This window comes from Danio rerio, chromosome 6 (assembly GCF_052040795.2).
Source record: "Danio rerio strain M-AB ecotype USA chromosome 6, GRCz13ab, whole genome shotgun sequence".
Lineage (NCBI taxonomy): Eukaryota > Metazoa > Chordata > Actinopteri > Cypriniformes > Danionidae > Danio > Danio rerio.
In genome coordinates this window covers 59,616,473-59,643,722 of record NC_141026.1, presented here as the reverse complement: position 1 = coordinate 59,643,722, position 27,250 = coordinate 59,616,473, and the positions used below count along the sequence as shown (strand labels likewise).

The 27,250-nt window shown below is 37.1% G+C and overlaps 1 protein-coding gene across 1 annotated transcript in view; it reads right to left on the bottom strand.

Moving 5' to 3' along the window:
* Positions 1-27,250, bottom strand: part of necab3 (N-terminal EF-hand calcium binding protein 3) — an 80,052-nt gene that overhangs the window by 10,715 nt on the left and 42,087 nt on the right. Inside the window, exons 3-9 of the mRNA XM_087258221.1 lie at positions 25,714-25,822; positions 18,113-18,138; positions 16,159-16,256; positions 14,531-14,667; positions 3,336-3,457; positions 1,276-1,355; positions 1,130-1,183 (exon numbers count right to left, since the gene is read on the bottom strand). Of these exons, the coding sequence (XP_087114347.1) occupies positions 1,130-1,183; positions 1,276-1,355; positions 3,336-3,457; positions 14,531-14,667; positions 16,159-16,256; positions 18,113-18,138; positions 25,714-25,822 (626 nt within the window). The remainder of the gene's footprint in view (positions 1-1,129; positions 1,184-1,275; positions 1,356-3,335; positions 3,458-14,530; positions 14,668-16,158; positions 16,257-18,112; positions 18,139-25,713; positions 25,823-27,250) is intronic.

The following is a 27,250-nucleotide window of genomic DNA, read 5'->3' as shown; positions in this document are numbered from 1 at the left end:
ATTGGAGAGATATCCAAATCATATGCATTATAAGTGTGTAGAAGTTATAGATTATAAACACCCTTAAATATAAATTTTAGTACTGCTTCAGTGAACCTGAACAACTATATTAAAATCTCTCAACTAAAAACAACTATATTAAAATCTATTCATTTTCACTGGCTGTATTAGTATATTTTTAAAGTGCTTTAAATGCTTTAAAAATAAGTTAAATCTTTGTTGACTAGAAATATATGTAGTGTTTATCATTTATTTAAAAAATGCTGGCAATACATCATGGATTAATTTTATTAAAAAGTATATTAATCTTATTTTTTATTTCAACTATAGGACTGCGCCCAGGTAGGAGGCTACAAGACATTGGACCCAGGGGCCTCTGAATTCTTAATCCGGGCCTGTCTCTTTCTTGGACACTTTTAATGCTTCCATATAGTTTGCTGCGATTATAAATTATAAGTAGTTCATTCATTCATTCATTTTCTTGACGGCTTAGTCCCTTTTTTAATCCGGGGTCGCCACAGCGGAATGAACCGCCAACTTATCCAGCAAGTTTTTACGCAGCGGATGCCCTTCCAGCCGCAACCCATCTCTGGGAAGCATCCACACACACACTCATACACTACGGACAATTTAGCCTACCCAATTCACCTGTACCACATGTCTTTGGACTGTGGGGTAAACCGGAGCACCCGGAGGAAACCCACGGGAAGGCAGGGAGAACATGCAAACTCCACACAGAAACGCAACTGAGCTGGGGTTCGAACCAGCGACCTTCTTGCTGTGAGGCGACAGCACTACCTACTGCGCCACTGCCTCGCCATATAAGTAGTTCAGTTTAATGCAATTTACATTCTATGTCTGATTTGGCTGGACAGGAATCACAGGACTGAATTTTCTAATCTCAATAGGCGAGAATAAATAAAGTAGTGGAGTAAAAGTACCGATACTGCACTAAAAATGTACTCAAGGGGAAGTAAAAGTACACATTATTAAACTACTTAGTAAATTACAGTTCCTGAGAAAAACTACTCAATTACAGTAATTTGAGATTTTGTAATTAGTTACTTTACACCGCTGCATGAGGGTGAATAATTACAGTATTTTAATTTTTGTTCTTGCAGATACTCACTGATTTGTATGTGCTGGCCAGTGTATCTTCTTTCAGCGGCTCCAACTTTGGACTCTAAAATGAAAAGCAAATCAAAACTAAAAACCAGCTTGCTCAAAGCATACAAAATATAGTGTGTTTGATTGTATATATTTGGATGTATTGACCTGACACTCCAGTTTGTCGATGAGCTGCTGCAGTCTGTTGATCTGAGAGCACCAGTGCTCATCTGTATCTACGGTAACGCCTGAAACGCAACACACACCAATTACTCACTACACAATCACTGTTAAAGGGACAGTTCACAGAAAAATAAAAAACTCCTCATTGTTTACTCACACTCAAGTGGATCTAAATTTTATTTATTTTTTCTTCTTCTGTTGAACACAAAACAATATATTCTGGAAAATGTTGGAAAAAATCAGCGATTGACATTTATATTTTCACTCATTCATTCATTTTCCTTCTGCTTAGTCCCTTTATTAATCAGAGGTCGCCACAGCGGAATGAATCACCAACTTATCCAGCATTTGATTACACTGCTAATGCCCTTCCAGCTGCAACCCAACACTGGGAAACAACCATACACACTTTTTCACACACATACACTACGGCCAATTTAGTTAATTCCCCTATAGCGCATGTGTTTGGACTGTGGGGGAAACCGGAGCACCCGGAGGAAACCCACGCCGACACGAGGAGAACATGCAAACTCTACACAGAAATGCCAACTGACCCAGCCAGGGCTCAAATCAGCGACTTTCATGCTGTGAGGCGATCGTGTTACCCACTGTATATATATATATATATATATTTAGTTAAGGTCAGAATTATTAGCTGTTTATTTTTTCCCCAATTTCTGTTTAACTAAGAGCAGATTTTTTTTCAACACATTTCTGCACATAATAGTTTTAATAACTCATCTCTAATAACTGATTTATTTTATCTTTGTTATGATGACAGTGAATAATATTTGACTAGATATTCTTCAAGACACTTCTATACAGCTTAAAAAGACATTTAAAGGTTTAACTAGGTTAATTAGGTTAACTAGGCAGGATAGGGTAATTAGGCAAGTTATTGTATAGACAGTAAAAAAATAGCTTAAAGTGGTTAATAATTTTTACCTTAATTGAAACTGCTTTTATTCTATCCGAAATAAAACAAATAAGACTTTCTCCAGAAGAAAATATCATCTCAAATACTGCGAAAATTTCCTTGCTCTGTTAAACATCGTTTGGGAAATATAACAAAAAATAAAATAAAATGAAAGAGGGGCTAATAATTATAATTACAAGAAAACATAAACAAATATTTGTATAAAATGTTCTAAAATACCAATTCAAAACATTAATGTATATTTTTATAAATATTATATAAATACTAAACAAGCAATAATGAAGATGTGGGTATTTTTATGTCTTCACTACCTGACAAATGTCTTGTCACTTATTTAAGTTTACGGAACAACAAACAATACCTAAACTTCTAGTTGATCATTTGGTATCAGAAGTGGCTTATATGAAAGGCAAAGGCCTCTAGATTTTGCTTATTTGAGCACAATAAAATATGACCATGTCTTGATTGTGAATGATTTCATTAGGACAGTAAGGTCTGACTCTGCTTAGACTAAAGTCTCATCACTGAACAGAAATAATGTCCAGTATAGAATATAAAGTCCTGCTGCAGTGGAGACAGAATGAAGATTGTGTCTGACTCTGTCATGAGCTTGGACGACTCAATAATGTTCATGACTGGTGACTGGCTGGCCAATCCTGGAGCAGCTTGACCTTCTCTGCTTTCAGGAGCTTTGATGTGGAGGCTGAAGTATGAGAAGGAGCGCTATCCTGCTGGAGAATTGTCCCTCTCCTGTGGTTTGTAATGTAATGGGCAGCACAGATGTCTTGATACCTCAGGCTGTTGATGTTGCAGATCTCTCGCACGCCCCCATACTGAATATAACCCCAAACCATGATTTTCTCTTCACCAAACTTGACTGATTTCTATGAGAATGTTGGCTCCATGCTGGTTCCAGTAGGTCTTCTGCAGTATTGGTGATGATTGGGATGCAGATCAGCAGATGATTCAGCAGGAAAATCCACCTTCTGACACTTTGCCAAATGATCAACTAGAAGTCAAGTTATTATTTGCTGCTCTTACAACTGGGATAGACAACAAGACTTAAGTCAGGTAGTGTATATACTGTATATATATGTGTGTGTGTTACCGGTGGTGAGAATGCCTGAGTATGGATCAGTAGGAGACAGACACATGTTCTTCTGCACTCGACGGCCACATCTTCTGTTGTTCTTCTGAATGACCAGATGCTCTGGGACTTTAACTTCAACCCTGCAAAAAAAGAGGAAAAACAGCACAAAAGCTTTGTTAAAAACCCCAAAACACACGTCAGCAGTAAGGAATGTGTTTATTTACTATAGTGAAGACATCAAAAATAGGCAGGTCTTGTTGTATTACAGGCCTTTTGCCTTGGTGCTATCAATTAATAACATTGTATTGCTTAAAAATAGGACACTATGATACACATTTGTCTTGTTTTTCAGTGTTGTTTTTCGGTAATGTGAGAGGAAAACACACCAGTCTTATGTTACACATATATTTTTAGCAATAGACTAGGCTGGATTTTTCTTTTAAGCCAAACATCATTGGGATATTAGATCATGTTCCATGAAGATTCATTCTTTCATTAATTTTCCTTCGGCTTAGTCCCTTTATTAATCTGGGTTGCCACAGCCACAGTTGTGTGTCAGCAGTGAGTGAATATAAACAGCTTCTAATGGTAAAAATTAATACATTTTATTGTTTATAATCAGACCTAATAAAAACAGTCTGCAGAAACACTTCGATTGACATTCTCCATTTATTGACCTTATTCCAAAAAGGTGGAAGTGCGCCTGTTTTTCGCGATTGTCTTAGAACTTCCGATTTAGTCGCCTATGGGAGAAATGCAAAAACGGAAATGCTTGTAGTTTCTGCCAACCTGACTCTACATCATAACTTTTGAATCCAGATGGATTGAGCAACCATTACTGCATCCAAAATGGTGAAAAGCCTTGGAGTAACGATTGATGGCCAACTAAACTTCACTGACCACATCTCTAGAACTGCTTGATCTTGCAGATTCGCACTCTGTAACATCAGAAAGGTCCGACCCTTCCTATCTGAACATGCAGCTCAACTCCTTGTTCAAGCTCTTGTTCTCTCCAGACTGGACTATTGCAACTCTCTACTAGCCGGGATTCCAGCTAACTCTATCAAACCTCTTCAGCTGCTTCAGAACGCAGCAGCACGAGTGGTCTTTAATGAAGCTAAAAGAGCACATGTCACTCCGCTGCTCATCCGTTTGCACTGGCTGCCAGTTGCTGCTCGCATCAAATGCAAAGCTCTGATGTTTGCTTACAAAGTGACTTCTGGCTTTGCTCCTTCTTATCTGCTCTCGCTTCTGCAGATGTATGTGCCCTCCAGAAACTTGCGTTCGGTGGATGAACGTCGCCTCGTGGTTCCATCCCAAAGAGGGAAGAAATCACTTTCCCGAACTCTCGCATTCAATCTGCCCAGTTGATGGAATGAACTCCCTAACTGCATCAGAACGGCAGAGTCACTCGCTGTCTTCAAGAAACGACTAAAAACTCAACTATTTAGTCTCCACTTTCCTTCCTAATCTGCAATTGCCTCTCTGGATATACCACTAACTGTGCTAAAAAAAACAAAAAAACAAAAAAAAATTCTAATACTTTCCTTCTTAGACTTTACACACCTGAAACTTGCCTACAGCACTTATTCATTGTTGCTCTTATAGTTGTGTAAATTGCTTCCTTGTCCTCATTTGTAAGTTGCTTTGGATAAAAGCGTCTGCTAAATGACTAAATGTAAATGTAAATGACTAGGAATAATAAACGGCAGAAAACGGTCAAAGTACTTGCTCTACATACAAATGTTTGGATGAGTATATAGACCAAGTACAGTAATATAATAAGGAAATATCAGTTTGCAACATCAAACAGAGAAACGAGCAGTTTTAAATGTCTAAAAATGAATGGGAGTGAATGAGACCGGAAGTCTCGAGCCAAAAATATTTGAATGGCTGCGCCCGCTCGTCGCCGAAGAATAAGGTGGATACGTGTCATCAGAGGGGGAAATCCCCGCCCGCTAGTGACCATCTCTCCCTCATAAGCATAGGACATTAATCTTCTTGTTGAATCTGCCACCATAGATATATACACTAGATATCGCATATGGACCCTCATCATGCGTCAATAGCGCCGCCACATTGGTACAGTGCTCCCAGGACAAATGTCATTCAACCGCACTAGACAAGACAGTGTTATTACGTGAAGATGCGGGACTTTAGCGCTGTCTACGAGTGTAGTAACGAGCAAACAAAGAAAACAAAGCACAAAGGCAGAACATTTCATAGGTAATATTAAGTTTTTTTTCTGTTTTTGTATGTTCTGAACTTTTGCGCGAATCAGGTAACGTTATTGATGATAACAGTCTCTTACTACATTCACCATACGGCAAAGCAGCTCCAACTCGCACTAAACACTTGGCTTATGCTAGTTTTGTTGAATAAAATCAGCAAACAATGCAAAATAAATATGACAACGAGATGCTGCGCTGCCAGAAACTTGTATTATTGTCAGCTAACGCTAGTGAAAGAGTCATTCGGGGTATTCATTCACAAACGAATCGCTCCCTCCGTCAGTATGAGAAGTGAAAGCAGGAGAGGAGCTGTGTTTCAGGACATGATTCAATCACATTTAACAGGGAGGGTGAATAGTACATTTCTGTACACACAAACACAAGCTTTTTGTCAGGAATGCCCGTGAGATCACTGATCCATCAATGTAGAAAAGTGATGTAAAATTATAATTTTCGTAATTAGAAAAAAAAAATACACACTAACATCCAGGAAAACTCCCGATCATAGATATATGTGTATATGTGAATATCTCTGGCTTTGGATGGACACAGTCCTCCACTGTACCTGGGTCCCGCATTCATTTCAAAGGAGCGCTACCCTGTACCAAGATGGCGGCGCTATTGACGCATTCTGTCCAATAGACAACAATAGGCCAGGCGACATCTAGTGTATATATCTATGATCTGCCACTATGCTGACACATTTGTAGCTCCTCCCTTGCATTTAAAGTGACAGTCACCAAAACGACATAATTGAGTTCAAAGCCTAAAAGGGTCAGTTTTCAGCTTCACTATACACCAGGGCTATTCAATTGGCGGCCCGCGGGCCGAATCCGGTCCCCGAGGCACTTTGTTCCGGCCCTTCAAACAGTGTGACCAAGACATCGAAAATAAATTTAGTTCAGTCGACAAACGGCCGCTATAGTTTTGAAGTTACGTGCGTCTGTTCAATAACAGCACCAGCTGCAGTTAAAGGCTGCACAGAGCGCGAGTCATCATAAGCGAGTGGTGCGGGCAGCCGAAAACATGTTTTTAGAAAAGGTTATTTGTACAATGCACTGATATCGTTAATAGGGATGCAACCATTAGCCGATTTCACTATTAACCGCACTTTAATTCGTCACAGTTTAATAATCGTAAAGTCTTCTCTAAGCCGCATTTCTGTTGCACGGAACGAAACGAAACTGCTGCAAAATGCCAAGTTGCCTGTGCGCTAGTTTTAAGTTTAAAGTACACCGAGGCTAATACGCACGCACACAGGATTATCTATAGCAGAGGCCGTTACCATATCACGTCTTTTACACTTGCAGGTTTGTTATTTCTAATGTAAGAATATATGACAATATGCGGGCGCCAGCAGAGCCATGTGCTTGCGACTTTCTGGGCGCACGCAGTAGAAAACATCTCACGGTGAGAGTTGTGCGCGCCTTTCAGTGCGATGCAAACAAAAGATATGTTAGAAAAATTATTATTAAAATGATTATGTATGCATGAGGGTGAGGCAGTGGCGCAGTAGGTAGTGCTGTTGCCTCACAGCAAGAAGATCACTGGGTCGCTGGTTCGAACCTCGGCTCAGTTGGCGTTTCTGTGTGGAGTTTGCATGTTCTCCCTGCCTTCGCGTGGGTTTCCTCTGGGTGCTCCGGTTCCCCCCACAGTCCAAAGACATGCGGTACAGGTGAATTGGGTAGGCTAAATTGTCCGTAGTGTATGAGTGTGTGTGTGAATGGATGCTTCCCAGAGATGGGTTGCGGCTGGAAGGGCATCCGCTGCATAAAAAATGGATAAGTTAGTGCTTCATTCCGCTGTGGCTACCCTGGATTAATAAATGAACTAAGCAGACAAGAAATTGAATGAATGAATGTATGCATGAATGCAGATGACAACAACAGTTAATCTAAATAGCTACTTACCTAATATAAAGCTTGAATTTACATTAGACGTGATAACCGTGAAACCACGATTATTCTTAAAACTTCATAATCGTACAACCAAAATCTATAATGTTGCATTACTAATTGTTGTGCAGTTCAAGCATATGAATGTGTCTAAATGTAGAAGAAGCCTACTGCAGCAATGCACTGCTTCTGTTGTGCTCTGAAATACAACATTTGAATGTTTGTAAAAAGTCCTTTGTACACTACAGTAATAATATGTAGTTTCAAAATGCAATATATTAACATTTTAATGTAGAAAAAGCCAACATGGGTGTCTTAAGGAGCAAATATATACAGCATATGGGCTCTTATATGCTGTTGTGTCATCACTCATATAGGTAGTCACATCTCTCCGGCCTTTCGTTTGGGATGCTTTTCATGAACCGGCCCCCATGCCAAACTAATTGAATAGCCCTGCTATACACATTCAAGAGACATCAGAGACTTGTTTTACATCTTGTAGAATAGGTCCACTTTAAAGTTGATTTTCTCAACATTTAGTTTTTTTTTTGCATTCTCAGATTACAGAGTTTGTATTTCAGCCAAATATTGCCTAATCCTAACTAGGGTTGTCACGAGACCGGAATTCATTACCAATCAATACTGAAATTTTAAAAACGTCCATTCCCCGCTAACATTTGAAGGCTGTTGAACGTGTTCTTATGCTCTGTTCACACCAGACTCAGAAAGCGCGGATAAATCGCGATATTTGTGCGTAAATTGATGGCTGAACATTTGAGTTTACTCGCTTAATTCGCACATCAAAACTCATGTGTTTGGACTGTGGGGGAAACTGGAGCGCCCGGAGGGAACCCACGCCAACATGGGGAGAACATGCAAACTCCACACAGAAATGCTGACCAAGCCGAGGCTTGAACCAGCGTCCTTCTTGCTGTGAGGCGAGAGCGCTACCCACTGCGCCACCGTGCTGCCTGCTATTATTTTCAGCAACTGATTAAAAATTAGTTTAAAAACTTTCAGGGCGGACGGCTGCTTCTCACTCAGGGCTATTAATGTTAATGAGGGAGAGATGGTCACTAGTGGGCGGGGCTTTCCCCCTCTGATGACACGTACAAAGGGAGAATGTCAATCAAAGTGTTTCTGCAGACTGATTGTATCAAGTCTGATTAGAAAAAAGAGAATTAATATATTTTATCATTAAACGCTGGCTATATTCACACACTGCTGCCACACCACTGTGTTAAAACCCCTTATGAAAGTGATTTTTTGGCATAATAGGTGCTCTTTAAAAACTGGATGTGTTTGCTTGTTGTTTTTAGTGACTCTTTATTGATATTCAGTGCGAGCGCTCGAGCGGATGGCAGATTTGACGGAGCGCAGCAGTGAAAGAACACGGCGTCTGCATTTCTGCCTTTACTGCCAGGAATTGATTAGCACAAGTGAATATCGCTGAACGTAAATAACCCTGTCAGCGCTGTAACCCGGCTGACGTCACACACACATATGCTCACATGAGTCAGAAGCCCCTCTCAAGGCTGTTGTTGACCCATTTCTGCTATTATCATCAGCACAGTCGCCATCAATGTTCCCTTCAGGGGACACTTCTGATGTAACATTCACAAACGTGGGAACAAGCTGGAGACATTCTGCATTTATCTATCGATTTTCCGTAGCAAACTGAAGCTGTGAGGAATCTGAAATATGCAGCACCGATTCATTCATAAGAGAAGCTAAATAGTTGTTCGGCCAAACTTTGATTAGATTTGAATGGTCCTCAAATGGTTCAGATCTTACCTTGAAGGGAGAGATTACGATGTCAATATCAACCCGGGCTCATTGTGGAAACGTAGCCCCGCGGACATTTCTGCGGACCGCGAGACACGTCCCGGGAGGTACGTATTCGAGCGTTTTTTGTTTTTGCGGCTCCGCGAGAGACCGCTGTGCGCGTCTCTCGCGAAAAGCCATTGGATCGACCGACCCGGCCGCCCTCCTCTTCCTCCTCCTCCTCCTCCTTCACTAAACCCGAGCGACGGTTTGCAAAAGCCGTCCAGAAAAAAAAAAGCAAAAGCCCTCGTCTTCGATTTCGACCGCGTTTTCGGATCCCGCCGCGTTCTCGCCCTTATTTTTCGGATTCTGTTTTTCATATTACCTGATTTCCGGAACCGCTGTTCCCCGGACTCCATCCTGGTCGTCGTCCCAGCGGCAGGGGCGCAACTGCACATTTGCTGATGGGTATGCGGCTTCAACTTTTGCGCGCCCCCCTTCAATCCAACTAAATTTTATAACTGGCAAGTGATAAAATGTGGAAAATATTTCCATCAATAAATTAAAGATATTTTTTCATATCAATATGCTTCAAAAAATACAGTTTCGCAGTTCTGAACACAACTGAAATAGTATGAAGTAGTAAAAGGTATAATTACATTAAGCATGTTGAGTCGCAAAGAAATGCATCTCATACCACCCCAAATTTCTTCTCAATTTAATTTTCCCTCACTAAATGATTATATCACCTTGACTAGCCTTGCTTTTGGACTTTTTGAACTACATTTGTCAAAACAAAATGATAGACATGGGAGTCCTAAAGGGCAAAAGAACATTGCAATTACTTCTCACATGCATACTGTGAGAAGTGTAAGGTCTGTCTTTGCAATTGACTGAAACTGCTAAAAGTTAAATAAAAAAGACAGTCAAATGTTTAGTGTAAAAAAAAAAAAAACAGAAACAAGCAAAAGTTCTATTTAATTGAAATGTTATAACTTTGTTTGTAGCTAAAAAAAGGGAAAAGGGGGTGAAATGATTTTTTAATTTAATAAAATACAATATTATACCATATAAAATGCTAAATAAACATTTTTAACAAATATATATATATATATATATATATATATATATATATATATATATATATATATATATATATATATATATATATATATATATATAATATATATATATATATATATATTGAAACTTTTAATATGGATAATTTCAAAAATAGTTTTGGCACAATGGCGCCCCATGTGTGGCGCCCCTATGCGCCGCATATACTGCATACCCCCTTTTTGCGCCACTGCCCAGCGGCCAGCTCCTTCTCCTTCTCCGAGGCCTCCGCTCCGCCGACGTAACGCTGTGAGCTAAGCGAACAAACTGGTTGCATCGGGAAAGCCCTCCACTCAGAGACGAGCCGTCGGGCCGGCGCCCCGCAGCGTTCGGTCGAAAAAAACTAAACGCGGCTGTACGTACCTCCGGCCACGTAAATCGCGGTCTCCAGAAACGTCCGCGGGGCTACTTTTCCAGAATGAGCTTGGGTTGGTCAATATAGGTGACCATAGGTCAAGGTGCACACCCAAAACAAATGGAGTCCCACAAGGTTCAGAATTCACCTCTCTTGTTCAACCTTCATATGCTCCCTCTGAGCCAAATAATGAGAAATAATCTCCTACCACAGCTATGCTGATGACACTCAGATATACTTAGCCGTACTGACTCATGACTTCAGCCCCATTGACACCCTCTGCCAATGCATTTATAAAATTAACAAGTTTACAAGGTGAATACGTGCCTTGGCTCTAAGGGTCAAACACAAAATAAGGTCAAGAATCTTGGTCAGACTCTGGAGTCAGATCTGAGTTTCAATAGTCATGTCAAAGCAGTGACAAAATCAGCATACTATCATCTCAAAAACATAGCAAGAATCCAATGCTTTGATTCCAGTGAAGACTTAGAGAAACTAATCTGACTTATTGCCGGTGTTACGGTTTAACTGGTGACCGTGTTAACTGGTGTCCCTTTCCAGATGTAAGCTATTCACGTTTGCAGATTGGCAGATTCGTCACTTTTTCACAGCAACAAAACATGTCCATACCAAATAAAGATTCTTATTAGTTGGTGTCAGTGTCATTGTGTGCATTATTGATTTTAATATCTGTGTAGTAGAACAGTATATAACCAAAATAAATCTAAAAATATAATTAGAATTTACACGTCTTCAACAGGATTCGAACCCGTGTAGTGAAAAGGTTTAGCACTCGTGGCAATCAACTTATCTAATTGAGCTACTCAGATCTTCAAACGAAGCGGTCTGTTTTAATATCTTTGTCAATTAAAACGTGCCTTGCTGTGGTTGTGGACCCGTGTTGACATGTTTCCATCGATGTTAACATGTTTACATGTTGTTTAGTTACATGTACTCGCGTTAACGTGTTTCTACAAACTCTCCCGCTGATAGAATAGCTCTCTGAGACTAAACGATGCTTCATCAGTTGCTCAAACCATGTTTTTTCTTAGTTCTAGACTCATGTCTACCTGTGCCTTTGGAGTCGTGTTAACTCGTGACCCATGCTCATACATGTAACGTAAATAAAGATTTTATCAAAAAAAATGAATACAATGACGATATTATTATGCAACATATTATGTATAATATATATAATATATATTTCATATGCATATATGTATATAATATGCGAACCAGACTTCTACTCTGTTCATACAGGGACCAGCCTTCAAGTTTATATAAAAGATTCGGGTTTTATAAAATGTTATTGTGACAGAATCTGAAGTTAACTTCTGCAGGAATTGTAATCCTTAAGCCACAACATTAACAGAGATTTTTATGTTCACCTGCGCTATAAAACTCTTTATTATTGCTGTTTATGGGAAGCTGAGCTGCTCAGGCAGTCAAGTTATGAAATCCTCCTAATGGAGCTTTTTTGTTTGACAAATGGGAATTACAGTCAGAGAGAAACAACGGCAGAAACGTTCTCACTTATTGAGCGATTAGCAGCAGGAAAAATAAAACATATGCAAACATTTCCCTGCTGTTCTGTCGCATTATGAGTCTTCAGAGGATACGGCATGTTTTCTGTGACAGCAGCTTGTGAAGAAGAAAACACCCTACGGATAAACAAGACGAATGTGCTTCTTCATGAAGGAAGCATTACACGTTTCATCTGTTCTCAGCGTTTCTCCCTCTTGCTCTCACAGATATATTAAATGCGGAGACAGGTGAAGATCTCAGAGACTAATAAAGCATCTTTAGTGATTCTCTGCTGCTCTTTTGGGAAACAGAAACTTCTTCATATCAGGAGTTATTTTTAGGTTTTTCGAAGTTTCGCAACAGTGGTTTTGAGTCCACTAAAAAACTGTGGGCTGAGGAAATACAGTGCTTTAAAAATGTTTTAGAAGGTCCCTCTTGGTTCTAATGATGCCACATGAGAACTGTTTGAGTTATCTATATAGAAAAATAGGTTAAAAAAAGTAGGTTGTCATGTTAAGTCGCTTTATATAAATAGACTGTGTGTGTTTAGAATGGAACTGAAAATGGCATTTCAATTTAAATAACTTTCTATGTTTTCATTGATTTTAACTGGGACAGAATTAGGGATGCAATGATTAGCCGATTTCACTATAGAGTGGGGGAACTATGATGCCAATTTGAATGCAAAAAATCTGGAAGTGAGCTAGCATTTTATCAGTTTCAGGTCCCTTGTCTCATAGTCAGTGGGTATTTTGAATGGGATTTCGATTAATTTGCTTAAATAAGGTTCATGGCTAACACACACTCAAGATACTTTCACGTTTTACTCTACGACATCAGTTACAGCACACTCTTGATTTATTTAATTGGTTATGCTTCTTTAAAAAGACGGTTGCTATAAAGTTGCTAAATGGGACTGCAGGCGGTGTTGGAGACATTATACGTCATCGAGCTGAGCTGGTCTGGTGTGCAGCCTGCGTGCGTTAGGCATTTGGATTTGTTTGTTATTTAAGTATTTTCATGAATAGTGTTTTATAGTTTGTGGTATTTTTCTAATTGTGAATTCATATTGTGTGTAGATAATTCCTTCACTTGTAGAGACTGTCAAGACAGATTAATTTGCTGATGCTTTATTTTAATTAAACGATATTATGAGGATGAAAAAACTAGAACTGAAACTGTGTTGTGTACATACAAAACCAACTGGTGAAAATGTTGAAAAGCCTTGGAGTAACGTTTGATGACCAACTAAACTTCTCTGACCACATTTCTAGAACTGCTCGATCGTGCAGATTCGCTCTCTATAACATCAGCAACGTCCGACCCTTCCTATCTGAACATGCAGCTCAACTCCTTGTTCTCTTGTTCTCTCCAGACTGGACTATTGCAACTCTCTACTAGCCGGGCTTCCAGCTAACTCTATCAAGCCTCTTCAGCTGCTTCAGAGCGCAGCAGCACGAGTGGTCTTTAATGAACCTAAAAGAGCACATGTCACTCCGCTGCTCATCCGTTTGCACTGGCTGCCAGTTGCTGCTCGCATCAAATTCAAAGCTCTGATGTTTGCCTACAAAGCGACCTCTGGCTTTGCTCCTTCTTGCTCCTGTTCTGTGAATGAACATCGCCCCGTGGTTCCATCCCAAAGAGGGAAGAAATCACTTTCCCGAACTCTCGCATTCAATCTGCCCAGTTGGTGGAATGAACTCCCTAACTGCATCAGAACAGCAGAGTCACTCGCTGTCTTCAAGAAACGACTAAAACCTCAACTATTTAGTCTCCACTACACTTCCTAATCTGCAATTGCCTCTCTGGTTCTACCGCTAACTGTATTACAAAAAAAAAAAAACTTACATTACTAATGTTTTGCTTCTTACACTTTACAGACCTGAATCTTGCCTACAGCACTTATTCATTGTTGCTCTTATAGTTGTGTAAATTGCTTCCTTGTCCTCATTTGTAAGTTGCTTCGGATAAAAGCGTCTGCTAAATGACTAAATTTAAATGTAAATTAAAACTAAATGAATTTGAAAACAAATAGTCAAAACAAAATAAAAACAGTCCAAACATGCGATATAGATGAATTGATTAAATAAATTGTTTTTAGTGTATGAATGTGCGGGTGTGGGTGTTTCCTAGTACTGGGATGCAGCAGAAAGGGCATCTGCTGCGTAAAACACAAGCTGGAATAGTGGCCAGCCCTTATGAATAAGGGACTAAGTTGAATTAAATGAATGAATGAATCTCCATGTGTGTGTGTATATGCATGTGGGTGTGTAAATGTGTGTGTGTGTATGTGGGTATTTCTATGCATGTGTTTGTGTTACTGACGGAGTGGTGCTACTCTGCGCCTCCACCGCCTCCATTGCACACTGCAAGGACATCTGGAGAGACAGCAGCTGACTGGACGTCTCCCTCAGCATGAAACGGGTCACAAACTGACCCAGAACTGATGACCCCTGGTAGTCCTGTGGAGGAAAACACTCGTAGTGATGCAGAATCAACACACACCGCTGTTCTGTCACCTCCGCATCTGCTGAATGTCATGGTGTTTGATCCTGCAGTGTTTCTCAACACAGAATTACACACACACTATTGACTGACTGCTGATGAAACACTCAGGGGACATCCAAACAAATGATGACTGGCTGAAAACTGAATTAAAGCCCACTCTATAATAAACAAACAGCAAAAAAGTTTTACAGACTTATTTCTCTAAATCTTATTTCTTATGCATTATATTATTTCAAACGACTAAAATAAAAGTCCCTTTGTTAAACTGTAGAGTTGAATTTTCAACATCAAAAGTCGTCAGAGCAGAGATTAACATCCCATAATGCAATTCACATCCGCAAATAAATAATACTATTAAATGCTATATAATTAAATAATACTATTATACGCTATATTTATACTACAGTATCATAAACTATATTTATGCTATATATTTATACTATTATCTATATAATATTACAGTTTTTATTTATATTTTGCACTAGCATTTGATTTATTTATTTACTAATATTTTAGCTTAGTTTTAGCCATATTTTTCCACATTACTTTACTTTTATTTCAGTTTTAATGCATTTATTATTATTATTATTATTAATATTATTATTTTTATTATTATTGTTGTATTTTTAAATTAGTATTTTTTTTAATTGTTTATATATTTTATAATATTATTTTTTTTGGGATAACAGCATTATGATTAACCAAAAATAAAATTGAACAAGCAAAGAAACAAAAAGCAACATTTTTTGTTTATTTATAAGTACGTGTGTACAAAAACTTTTCATTTAGTTTAATGTGTTATAATAAAGAAACTAAAACTAAAGTAAAAAATAATACAAACTACATTAAAAAATATCTATTTAAAATAAAACAATGCAAAAATACAGAAGTACATCAAACTAAAACTTTAAATTAAAGTAAAATAATTTAAATTAATAAATATTTTTTTATTTAAAATAACTATAATTTTACAATAATTTTACAATTTAAATTAACTACAATTTAAGTCAAAGCTAATAACATATCACTGGGCCAAAAAAAGAATAAAATAAAAAATAATAAATAAAATAAAATAAAATAAAATAAAATAAAATAAAATAAAATAAAATAAAATAAAATAAAATAAAATACAAACGAAGTAACTCGTAGCTGAACTATTAAAGTACAATGCATCATTTGGGAAAAGAACCATGAAGTGACGAATGTTTCCCAAAACCATTGCTGCTTTGTCAGAGATCCATTGTTTGAACCACGTTAGTTAAAATGTAAAACGTCTATAATATTGCTCTAAACAGGATTTCTTTAGAAAAAAAAACACTTTTTTGTAAAAAAATTATATTGTTTTGACACGGACACGCACTAAAGACAGATTAATAAAAAGACTAAGCTGATAACAAATTTAACTAAATTAATTTAATTTTGAGAATAATAATAGCCTGGTTCACCTCCTTGGTCTTGTCCATGGCCTTCAGGACGGCGACATTCAGTTTCTCTAACGCTGACAGAACGTCCAGATATTCTCCAAGATGCTGAGAAAAATAATCTGAAATGAAGAAGAGCAGGAACTGAATATCAGAAACTAAAATATGCATCCTTTACATTCTCCAGTGGACTTTCAGCTCTGCTTTTTTACCACAATCTGCTCATGTTTGTGGCTCTTCAGTGTTTGTGCGGATATCAGCTTATATGAGCCTGTGATTTATTTATACGCTGTTTTGGAGACTGGAAGGTTTCAGTTTATTATTGGTCATATAATATGCTCGTCTTTACCCACTAGACTCTAACCTGACTGTGTTTTCAATCACATCTTTATATTCTGTACTAAATATATCGAACAGCAGTCAGCATCCAGTGATTTACTGGCACTGGTACCTTTTTTATGAATGTTTTCCTTCATGGATATCTCAGGTATGGTGCTTTAATAACAGCATTAAACCATAAAACCAACTTTAAAATAAATGCACTCATATAAAATAGGACTTTTATATCCAGAACCTCATCTGACTGAAGCTAAACTAATTTATTTACAATTAATTATTCACTTTCATGTTCATGCATTTCAAATGAAAAGGTTAATATTAGCTCAAAGACATGCATGAATGCACACAATATTACAGTTATGAAAAGACAAAATCTAACTACAAATTAAATAAAGCTTATTTATAGACATATTAGATAGTTATAGTCATAGTTACTTATAAAAATGATTACCCCCTCCCAAAAAAAAAAAAAAAAAAATGAGACCATTAATAAAAAACTATACTAAAATGATATCAAAATAATACACTTTTTAAAAATACAGCATCAGCATACTGTCAACAACTAAGCATTCATTTTTGTAAAGTCAAATTGTTGCTTTTAATGCAATTGGTTTTACTCGATTTAGTGGCCCGTTTCCACTGCGTGGTGCGGTATTCGGTACACTTTTATGGCCGTTTCCACTGTCAAAAGGTGTACCGAACCCAACTGTACCGTACCACTTTTTTGGTATCCTTTGCAAAGTGTCCCAAGGGTACCAAAAGGCAGAGCTAGACACGCAGCTGAACGCTATTGGTTTACAGAGATACGTCCTTCGCTCCTGCAACAAGCCAGAATGAAAACAAAGGAACCTCCATGTTTTAAATACACAGCTGAGACAATAATTATTACAATATTACATGTTTAGAGCTTTATTAAAGGTGCAGTAGGTGATCTGCCAAAATGCAAAAAACCGCTTAGCACAGTGGTTCTCAAACTTTTTTCATCAAGTACCACCTCAGAAAAGAATTGACTCTCCAAGTACCACCAAAATGAGCAGTTTTGAAATACAGTAGCGTAGTAGGCCCAGTAAAGCAGCTACAACTCTGCACAGTTAAAAAAAGTGGCAGATTACCTCAGAAATATAGGCTACATGTCATATATGGCATATTATATACATCATTTTTGATAAATTTTGAAATGTGTGTAGCATGTACATGACGTATTTCATTCCTCCGCGTACCACTAGAAGGAAGCCTGCGTACCACTAGTGGTACACGTACCACAGTTTGAGAACCACTGGCTTAGCATATTATCTTTGGACGGCGGGGAGGGACTGTGATTCAAAGCCACACCCCCTGAAATCGCGAGCGCGCGTACCGCGTCACAACAGCCGACAGACAACCCACTAGTTCATGTCATTCACCAGTTAGTTAGTGCCCGCATTGTGCAGGAATTACATGTATTTCTTTGCCTTACATGCTATTTCAGAGCGAATATTCAGCCAAAATAAAACAAATAAGTCTTTTTTCAGAAGAACAAATATTATAGGAAATACTGTGAAAAAAAATCCTGAATCTGTTTAGCATCATTTGGGAAATATTGGATTTTAACTGTATATATTTGCTGTAAGATAACTGAAAAGAATGAACCCACACCTACCTGATAGTTTGTCTGTATCGAGGTTGCTGCAGAGGGAAGAAGAGAGAGAATAAAGTGAGTTATGAAAATAATAATAAAAGGTTTAATTGAATTGGATGAGAGTCAAGGATCTGGAAGCGGTGTCATTAGCATGTAGATTGTGTGGGTTCGTCCACAGCTTCAACTCTTTTTTTTTCCATATATGCTGTAAACACTCCAATTATGCTGGCTAGTGTTAGCATGGCGGAGCTGAGGTGATAATTCACAGATGGAGACTCGCAGACGTAATGATCTCATTAATGGGGAAAAACCAGCATAGCAGATATATTTCATACTTCAACACCTTATGACTTCTACAAACTCAGATCTGCACTTTAATGCAGTTTAATACGATCTGATAATTCCTGCAAACGGCTGGTCTTCACAGCATATGTGCTAAGGTCATGTTAATTTGACACACAGACACACACACACACACACACACACACACACACACACACACACACACACACACACACACACACACACACATTCACTTTCACTTAGACTACAATTCCATCACCATATAGACTACAAATCCTGTCATGCACCTCACACACACACCTGTTCTGGTTCTCCGTTGATTACACACACACAGCTGGGAGCTGCTCAAGGATTGATTTGATGGACTATAAAGATAGCACACACACACATACAAGCTAGGGATGCAACGATTATAGATTTTGGTTGTGCGATTATAGTCTGAGGAATAATCACGGTTATCACGATTATTATGCATTCATTAAAACACTGCTAGTTTAGAAAATCACATAAAAACTCCTAATATTTTAAAGTGTTATTTATTACTGCTCAGTAGCCAAATAATACGACACAAAACAATAATAAAAAACAAACAATAGTACAACTCTCTTTGGACCTAAAAATAAGTGAAAAAAGTTTTGGCATTTAAACATAAGTTATAATTTTACACTGAAAATAAATGTTAATAAATAAATAAATAAATACAAATTTAATAAATAAATTTAAAATAAATTAAAATTATAAAATTTTGAGTAAATAAAATAAATTACAATAAATAAATATTATAATAAATTATTTATTGTATGCATATTTATATTTGTTTTAATAAAAACTAGTGTAAATTTGTCCACCTGTGGGGTTTTGGAGACGTCTACATAAGCATATGTGGATAGGAACAGGACGAGTGTTTGGATTTAACTCAGTTGTTTGACCACACTTCGTTATTTTGTTCATTTAATCGCTTGCTGGAAATTAAAACTGAATTTAGAAACAGTTTTGAAGCAAATCTTTGCACTTAACAAACACATTTAAATATAACAGATGTCTTAAGTGGAGTGAGTACAACACTGTTTCCTTATCCACCAAAGAAAAGGAGTTAAGAGTAAAGTAAAGATAAAGTAAAGAGGCTGAATGGAGGAGGCTCATTCTTTATCCTCTCACTGCAGATGCTCTGTTCAACTGTTTTCTCACTACTGAAGCATTCAGTTTTTCCTCTTACAAAGTCTGCCATGTAAATAGCAGTTGTGCCATAGAGCAATGCATTTGACTCTTAAAGGAGACTCTGATTGGTTTAATGCAAGTTATGCCCAAAACACACCCAGAACTCGTTAGGAGAATGAGCACAACCCTGTTAGACCATGTGCCGGGGCGCAGAGCGCATTTTACCATCCTTAAAAGAGCAAAAGTGGATTCAGAGACTTACCTTAATGCTTTTGCGCCATGTGCTTTAGACTTTGCTCCTATATTGTTAAAATAAAGCCCAATGACTGTAAAATGCTCTGCATTTATTTATTCCTCCTAATTCTTAGTTTTTGTGATTTAAATGTTGCCTTCTAAAATGTTTTACTACATCATATTGTTTAGCCTTGAATATTCACATTAAAGAAAGGGCATGCAATTGATAAAATAATAAAACCGATCAATTAATAAAAACTTATTAAAATTAAATTAAATTAAATATGAATAAATAAAATATTAATAAGCATGTTAAATTAAGAGTAATTTAAAATTAGGCAAAAAATATTTGGAACAGATCGCTTAAAATTAGTAGTTTAGATTACGTTACTGAGTACAACTTTTATCATGCTATTTGTAATTATTAACAATCAACAAATTCGTAATTCAACAAATAATGATGATAATAAAAATAATAATAAGAATATAATTAAAATTAAATAAAATTTAATGTGAACAAAAATAAAAATAAATAAAATTTATTAAAATGAAATAAAATTAAATGTGAACAAAAATAAAATAAAATTAAATAAAAGTAAATAAAATGTGAATAAAAATGAAATAAAATTTATTAAAATTAAACAAAATTCAATTAAATGTGAACAAGAATTAAATTAAATTAAATTAAATTAAATTAAATTAAATTAAATTAAATTAAATTAAATTAAATTAAATTAAATTAAATTAAATTTTAATAAAATAAGATTTAATAAAATAAAATAGAATAAAATAGAATAAAATAAGTTGGGGTTCATCCCGCTGTGGCGACCCTTGTTTAATAAAGGAACTAAGCCGAAAAAAAAAAATGAATGAATGAATAATAATAATAATAATAATAATAATAATGTTATTATTATTATTATTATAATAAACAATAATAATATTAATTAAATAACAGAATATATTTCAAGTTGTTTATACACATGAAATTGTCCCATGTTTTTGCTGCTAAAAGTACAAATTAAATAATAATAAGTAATAAGTAAGTAAGTAAGTAAGTAAGTTAATAAGTAAGTCTTTCTCCAAATTAAAGATGCATATCATGAATGAAAGTGTGGTGAAAACATGCCAAAGAATAAAGCTTCTCACAGTCACACCATCCCACACCTCTCAGACTGCTAATCTCCATATTCATATTGTTATGCAGATGAAAACAAATCTAAATACCCCAGTGTGTGCTGTCACATTAAATCGCCATCACGGCCAAAACACAATTATGAAAATAGAGGCTCGGCTCCATAATTGGCTGGATTTGCTCTGAGTGGCCCTCCATAGCAGTAATGGACTTTTAATATTTCTCTGAGACTCAGGGGCAGAAAAAGAAAGGAGAATAGTGATGAGTTGAATGAATTGGGTAATTAAATCAAAAGGAAAAGAGTGTCCAATCTGTGCGTATTAACATTTGATCGTATTTCATAAATGCCACTTGAATAAGCTGATGAAGATGCACATTGCAACGTATTTTGTCAATTATATTAGTATGGGATTGTCTGGATTGTGCATCTTCATGACAAAAAATAAGAGTTTAGGATATTTTTTAGATGTAAATGTTGAATCTTGCAACTCTGACTCTATTCTCAACACTGAACTCTGTGAAAAATAAAATAAACTATGAATAAAATTAAATTAAATTAGATATGAATAGAATTAAATTAAATTAAATGTGAACAAAAATAAAATAACATTTTATAAAATTTAATTTAATTAAATAAATTGAAAAGCGAACAAAAATAAAATTAAATAAAGTTTAATAAAATTAAATGTGAACAAAAAATTAATTAAATTAAATCAGAACAAAAATAAAATTTAATTTCATAAAATTAAATTTAATTAACTAAAATTAAATGTGAACAAAAATAAAATAAAATTTGATTAAATTAAATTAAACTAAATGTGAACAAAAATGTAATAACATTTTATAAAATTAAATTTAATTAAATAAATTGAAAAGCGAACAAAAATAAAATTAAATAAAGTTTAATAAAATTAAATAAAATTAAATGTGAACAAAAATTAAATTGAATTAAATTAAATTAAATCAGAACAAAAATAAAATAAAATTTCATAAAATTAAATTTAATTAACTAAAATTAAATGTGAACTAAAATAAAATAAAATAAAATAAAATAAATAGAATAAAATAAAATAAAATAAAATAAAATAAAATAAAATAAAATAAAATAAAATAAAATAAAATAAAACTAATATAAAATTTAATCAAATAAAATAGAATAAAATTATGCGATGCGGTTGCGCAGTGGGTAGCGCTGTCACCTCACAGTAGGAAAGTTGCTGCTTCGAGCCTCGGCTGGGTCAGTTGGCATTTCTGTGTGGAGTTTGCATGTTCTCTCCGTGTTGGCGTGGGTTTCTTCCGGGTGCTCTGGTTTCCCTCACAAGTCCAAAGACATGCGGTACAGATGAATTGGGTAGGCTAAACTGTTCATAGTGAATGAGTGTGAATGAGAGTATATGGATGTTTCCCAGTGATGTTATGCAGCTAGAAGGGCATCCGCTGCATAAAACATATGCTGGATAAGTTGGCAGTTAATTACGCAGTAGTGACCCCAGATTAATAAAGGGACTAAACCAAAAAGTAAATGAATAAATTAAATTAAATTAAATTAAATTAAATTAAATTAAATTAAATTAAATTAAATTAAATTAAATTAAATTAAATTAAATTAAATTAAATTTTAATAAAACAAATTTAAAACAATATTAAATGAGCAAAGTTAAATCAAGAGTAATTTAAAAGTTTTTTTATTTTGCAGTTTGGTCTTGCCTTCCTGTTTTCTGCTTTGTTTTCCACCATGTGCTCCTTTGTTATCATTGGTTAATTTTATTATTCTTACAATTTAATGTTAAAATTAAAAAAAACACATTGATTTACTTACATTTTTTAACCACTGAACTGTACATTAATTCATATTTTTCTGTTTGTTACTGTGAAGCTGCTTTGTAACAACCAGTTGCATATTTTCCTTAATCCAGCAGGTGTTTTCATCCACGCCATAAAGAAAAAAATAAAGCACCTACAGCATCTGATACATCCTAAAAGTCTGCAATTCAGCCGGTTTAATATTATAATGAGAACAGGAGCAGTTTACGAAGACTCCAGACTCCACATTGACTAGACTAATTTACTGTGAATACAGTAATTACCGGCAGAACATTCTAACTGGTTGCTCAAATACGCTCCACTTTCAGAGGGAAATCTGGAGCTTCACATTTGAGTGTGTGTGTGTGTGTGTCTCTGCAATACAGCATTTGTAAAGTCAAATTTTGTAGCTTTCATTCTGTTGATGCCTTTTTTTCTTCCAGTTCTCATTGCTTTGATTCACACACACCACCTAGGGGTTATACTTTGATCCTCTTGTATATGTATGTGCGTGTGTGTGAATGGTTTTGGTTCTAGGTGTTTCAGAAAGCAATGATGTGCAATGCAATACAATACCGGCACACTGAAAACTCACTAATTAGGGAACGAAAATGTAAGGTTGCTACGGATACGGGTCACCTAAAGTGAGTATGGATGAACTGCGCCCACTGATTGTGTTGTTTTAGATTCTGATTCACTTAAAGAATTATGCAAATCATATAACGAAGCAAAAAGGCAGAAGTAATTAGTGTGGGTCACCTGCGGAGGATGCAACAATCAGGTGACTCTAATGTGATTGAACAGCAAGTTCTGCAGAGAGTGTGTTAAATACAACACAGGCTCATTTTCAAAATGTACCCCGCATACGTTTCTGGAGAGTGTGTAGCCAGAGGTCAATTGGTGCTTATATTGGTTGGGTTTAAGGCATACCTGCCAACATTCGGATCATATATCCGGGAGATGTTATCAGGGGGTGCATGCGAGTTAAGACCGGTGGGGAGGTGTGCGCCAACTGAAAAGCGGAGAGCGGGTGTGAAGATGGTTGCGTGTTGGGTTCGGCGCACATGGGGACTGTACCAAAAAGCTGAGAAGTCCGGGAATTTTCCCTGAGACAGAAAAATACGGGAGAGGGGCGGGAGATAGGTCTGAAAAACGGGAGACTCCCGGGAAAATGGGAGTGTTGGCAGGTATGGTTTCTGGTAGTGGGTGGGCGGGTTAATCGGCACTTTTGAAAACACTATCGGTTGGGTTTGGGTAGTGGGTGGGTGGGTCAATTGGCACTTTTGAAAACACTATCGGTTGGGTTTAGTGAAGTGGGTGGGCGGGTCAATCGGTGCTTTTGAAAACACTCTCGGTTGGGTTTAGGTTAGTGGGTGGGCAAGTCAGTCTGTGCTTTTGAAAACACTATCAGTTGATTTAGGGAAGTGGGTGGGCTGGTTAATCTGTGCTTTTGAAAACACTATCCTTTGGGTTTAGGGAAGTGGGTGGGCTGGTCAATTGGTGCTTTTAAAAACACTATCGGTTGATTTAGGGAAGTGAGTGGGCGGGTCAATCTGCACTTTTGAAAACACTATCGGTTGATTTAGGGAAGTGGGTGGGCTGGTTAATCGATGCTTTTGAAAACACTATCGATTGATTTAGGGAAATAGGTGGGCTGGTTAATCGATGCTTTTGAAAAAACTATCGGTTGATTTAGGGAAGTGGGTGGGCTAGTTAATCGGTGCTTTTGAAAACACTATCGATTGATTTAGGGAAATAGGTGGGCTGGTTAATCGATGCTTTTGAAAACACTATCGGTTGGGTTTAGGGAAGTGGGTGGGCTGGTCAATCGGCACTTTTGAAAACACTCGGTTGGGTTTAGTGAAGTGGGTGGGCTGGTCAATCGGCACTTTTTAGGGAAGTGGGTGGGCTGGTTAATCGATGCTTTTGAAAACACTATCGGTTGGGTTTAGGGAAGTGGGTGGGCGGGTTGATCGGCGCTTTAAAAAACACTATCAGTTGGATTTAGGGAAGTGGGTGGGTGGGTCAATTGGCACTTTTGAAAACACTATCGGTTGGGTTTAGTGAAGTGGGTGGGCGGGTCAATCTGTGCTTTTGAAAACACTCTCGGTTGGGTTTAGGTTAGTGGGTGGGCAAGTCAGTCGTTGCTTTTGAAAACACTATCAGTTGGATTCAGGGAAGTGGGTGGGCTGTTCAATCGGCACTTTTGAAAACACAATCGGTTGGGTTTAGGGAAGTGGGTGATCTGGTCAATCGGCACTTTTGAAAACACTATCGATTGATTTAGGGAAGTGGGTGGGCTGGTTAATCGGTGCTTTTGAAAACACTATCGGTTGGGTTTAGGGAAGTGGGTGGGCAGGTCAATCGGCGCTTTAAAAAACACTATCAGTTGGAATTAGGGAAATGGGTGGGCTGGTCAATCGGCACTTTTGAAAACACTATCGGTTGGGTTTAGGGAAGTGGGTGGGCTGGTCAATCGGCACTTTTGAAAACACTATCAGTTGGGATTAGGGAAGTGGGTGGGCTGGTCAATCAATGCTTTTGAAAACACTATCAGTTGGGATTAGGGAAGTGGGTGGGCTGGTCAATCAATGCTTTTGAAAACACTATCAGTTGGGTTTAGGGAAGTGGGTGGGCGGGTCAATCAATGCTTTTGAAAACACTAACTGTTGGTCACGTGGAATGGCACTCACGAGAGAAATTTGAGATCGGAAAAAGCGTACAGTGGCCTGTGGCAGAAAAACAGTGGCCTGTGGCAGATTTGCAATAAAAAAAAAAAAAACTGTAAAAATGTACCTACTGGGACACAATTCACTGTTTGCTGAAATGTATGCTGGAGTATGTATCCGTAATGAGCCTGAGTTGGTTAAATACACTGCATCCATGATGATTACACTTCTCAGCATTGCATTGTGCACAATTTGTTGCCAACTTGCTGTTAATACATAATGAAAAAATACAAATACAAGTTTATGGTAGAAGTACATACTTTGTTTGCCGTCCATCAATAGAGTAGAAAAGTTCCCGCAGCTCATCAGTCGTGAGAATCCCATCTGCAAAATATGCTTTAAACTCCTCAAAGGACAGTTTCCCATCATCTGCAAGACACAAAAGAGGAAAGAAGACAGAGAATCAGTTAGTTTACTATAAATAGCAAGCCATTATTTTACCAAAAAAAAAAAAGTTTCGATGTGGGCACCACGGTGGCGCAGTGGGTAGCACGATCGCCTCACATCAATAAGGTTACTGGTTCGAGTCCCGGCAGGGTCAGTTGGCATTTCTGTGTGGAGTTTGCATGTTCTCCCCATGTTGGCGCAAGTTTCCTCCAGTTTCCCCCACAGTCCTAACACATGCTCTACAGGGGAATTGATTAAGTTAAATTGTCCGTAGTGTGAGTGTGTGTAAAGGAGTGTGTATGGATGTTTCCCAGTGATGGGTTGCAGCTGGAAGGGCATCCGCTGTGTAAAACATATGCTGGATTAGTTGGCGGTTAATTCTGCTGTGGAATATAAGAGGCTAAGCCAAAGAAAAATTAATGAATGAATGAACACCAGTGCAGTGATGTGGAACAAATTGCCCAAACCAAAACACTGACCAAGGTTTGATGATGATGATGATAGTTAGTTTGCATGGTGGGTATGATGATGTATTTTAATATTTTATAGTATTTATTTTAAATAATTTTGTTCGTGTTTTAAGATGGGGAGTTACTGTTTGTTTCATACATTAATTGTACTTTGCAGCCACACTTTGTTTTTTAAGAGACAAAGGAGCACAATTAAATCAAACCAAGGGTTTAATTGTGTTTTTATCCTTGACGGTTTTATTTCAAAAATGTATGAAATATGTGTATCTGGTACAGTTTGTTTAAATCTGTCAAATAAAAGAAAAGTGTTTCCAAACTTTTGATTTCTGTGTGAAAAACCCATCACACACTTCGTGAATGGACTGGAGGCTGAAATACCGTCTCTTCAGCCCACAGTGACAGTTTCATTAGGTCAGATCAACACATGGCAGTGCTTTTCTCTGACGGCAGAAGTCACACATCAACCTTGATACATGATCTACCATCTGCTCATTTTATTAGGTAAAGAAGGAGCCATGCAAACAAAACTGAAAAAAAAAACATGCAAATAGGGAAAACAGCTGCAAATAAAACCAACACAAAAACAGCTCACAGCATACATACAGAAAAAGCCTGCAAATCCTCTCAACACATGCACATGTATTTGTATATTAGCCTTCAGAAATGTGCCTGAAAAAATGATCTAAATATTATGCTTATCTGTACTTTATTTTGATCTCGTTTCAATAATTGATGAAGCATTACAAGGGCGAAGCAGTGGTGCAGTAGGTAGTGCTGTCGCCTCACAGCAAGAAAGTCGCTGGGTTGCTGGTTCAAGCCTCGGCTCAGTTGGCGTTTCTGTGTGGAGTTTGCATGTTCTCTCTGCATTCGCGTGGGTTTCCTCCGGGTGCTCAGGTTTCCCCCACAGTCCAAAGACATGCGGTACAGGTGAATTGGGTAG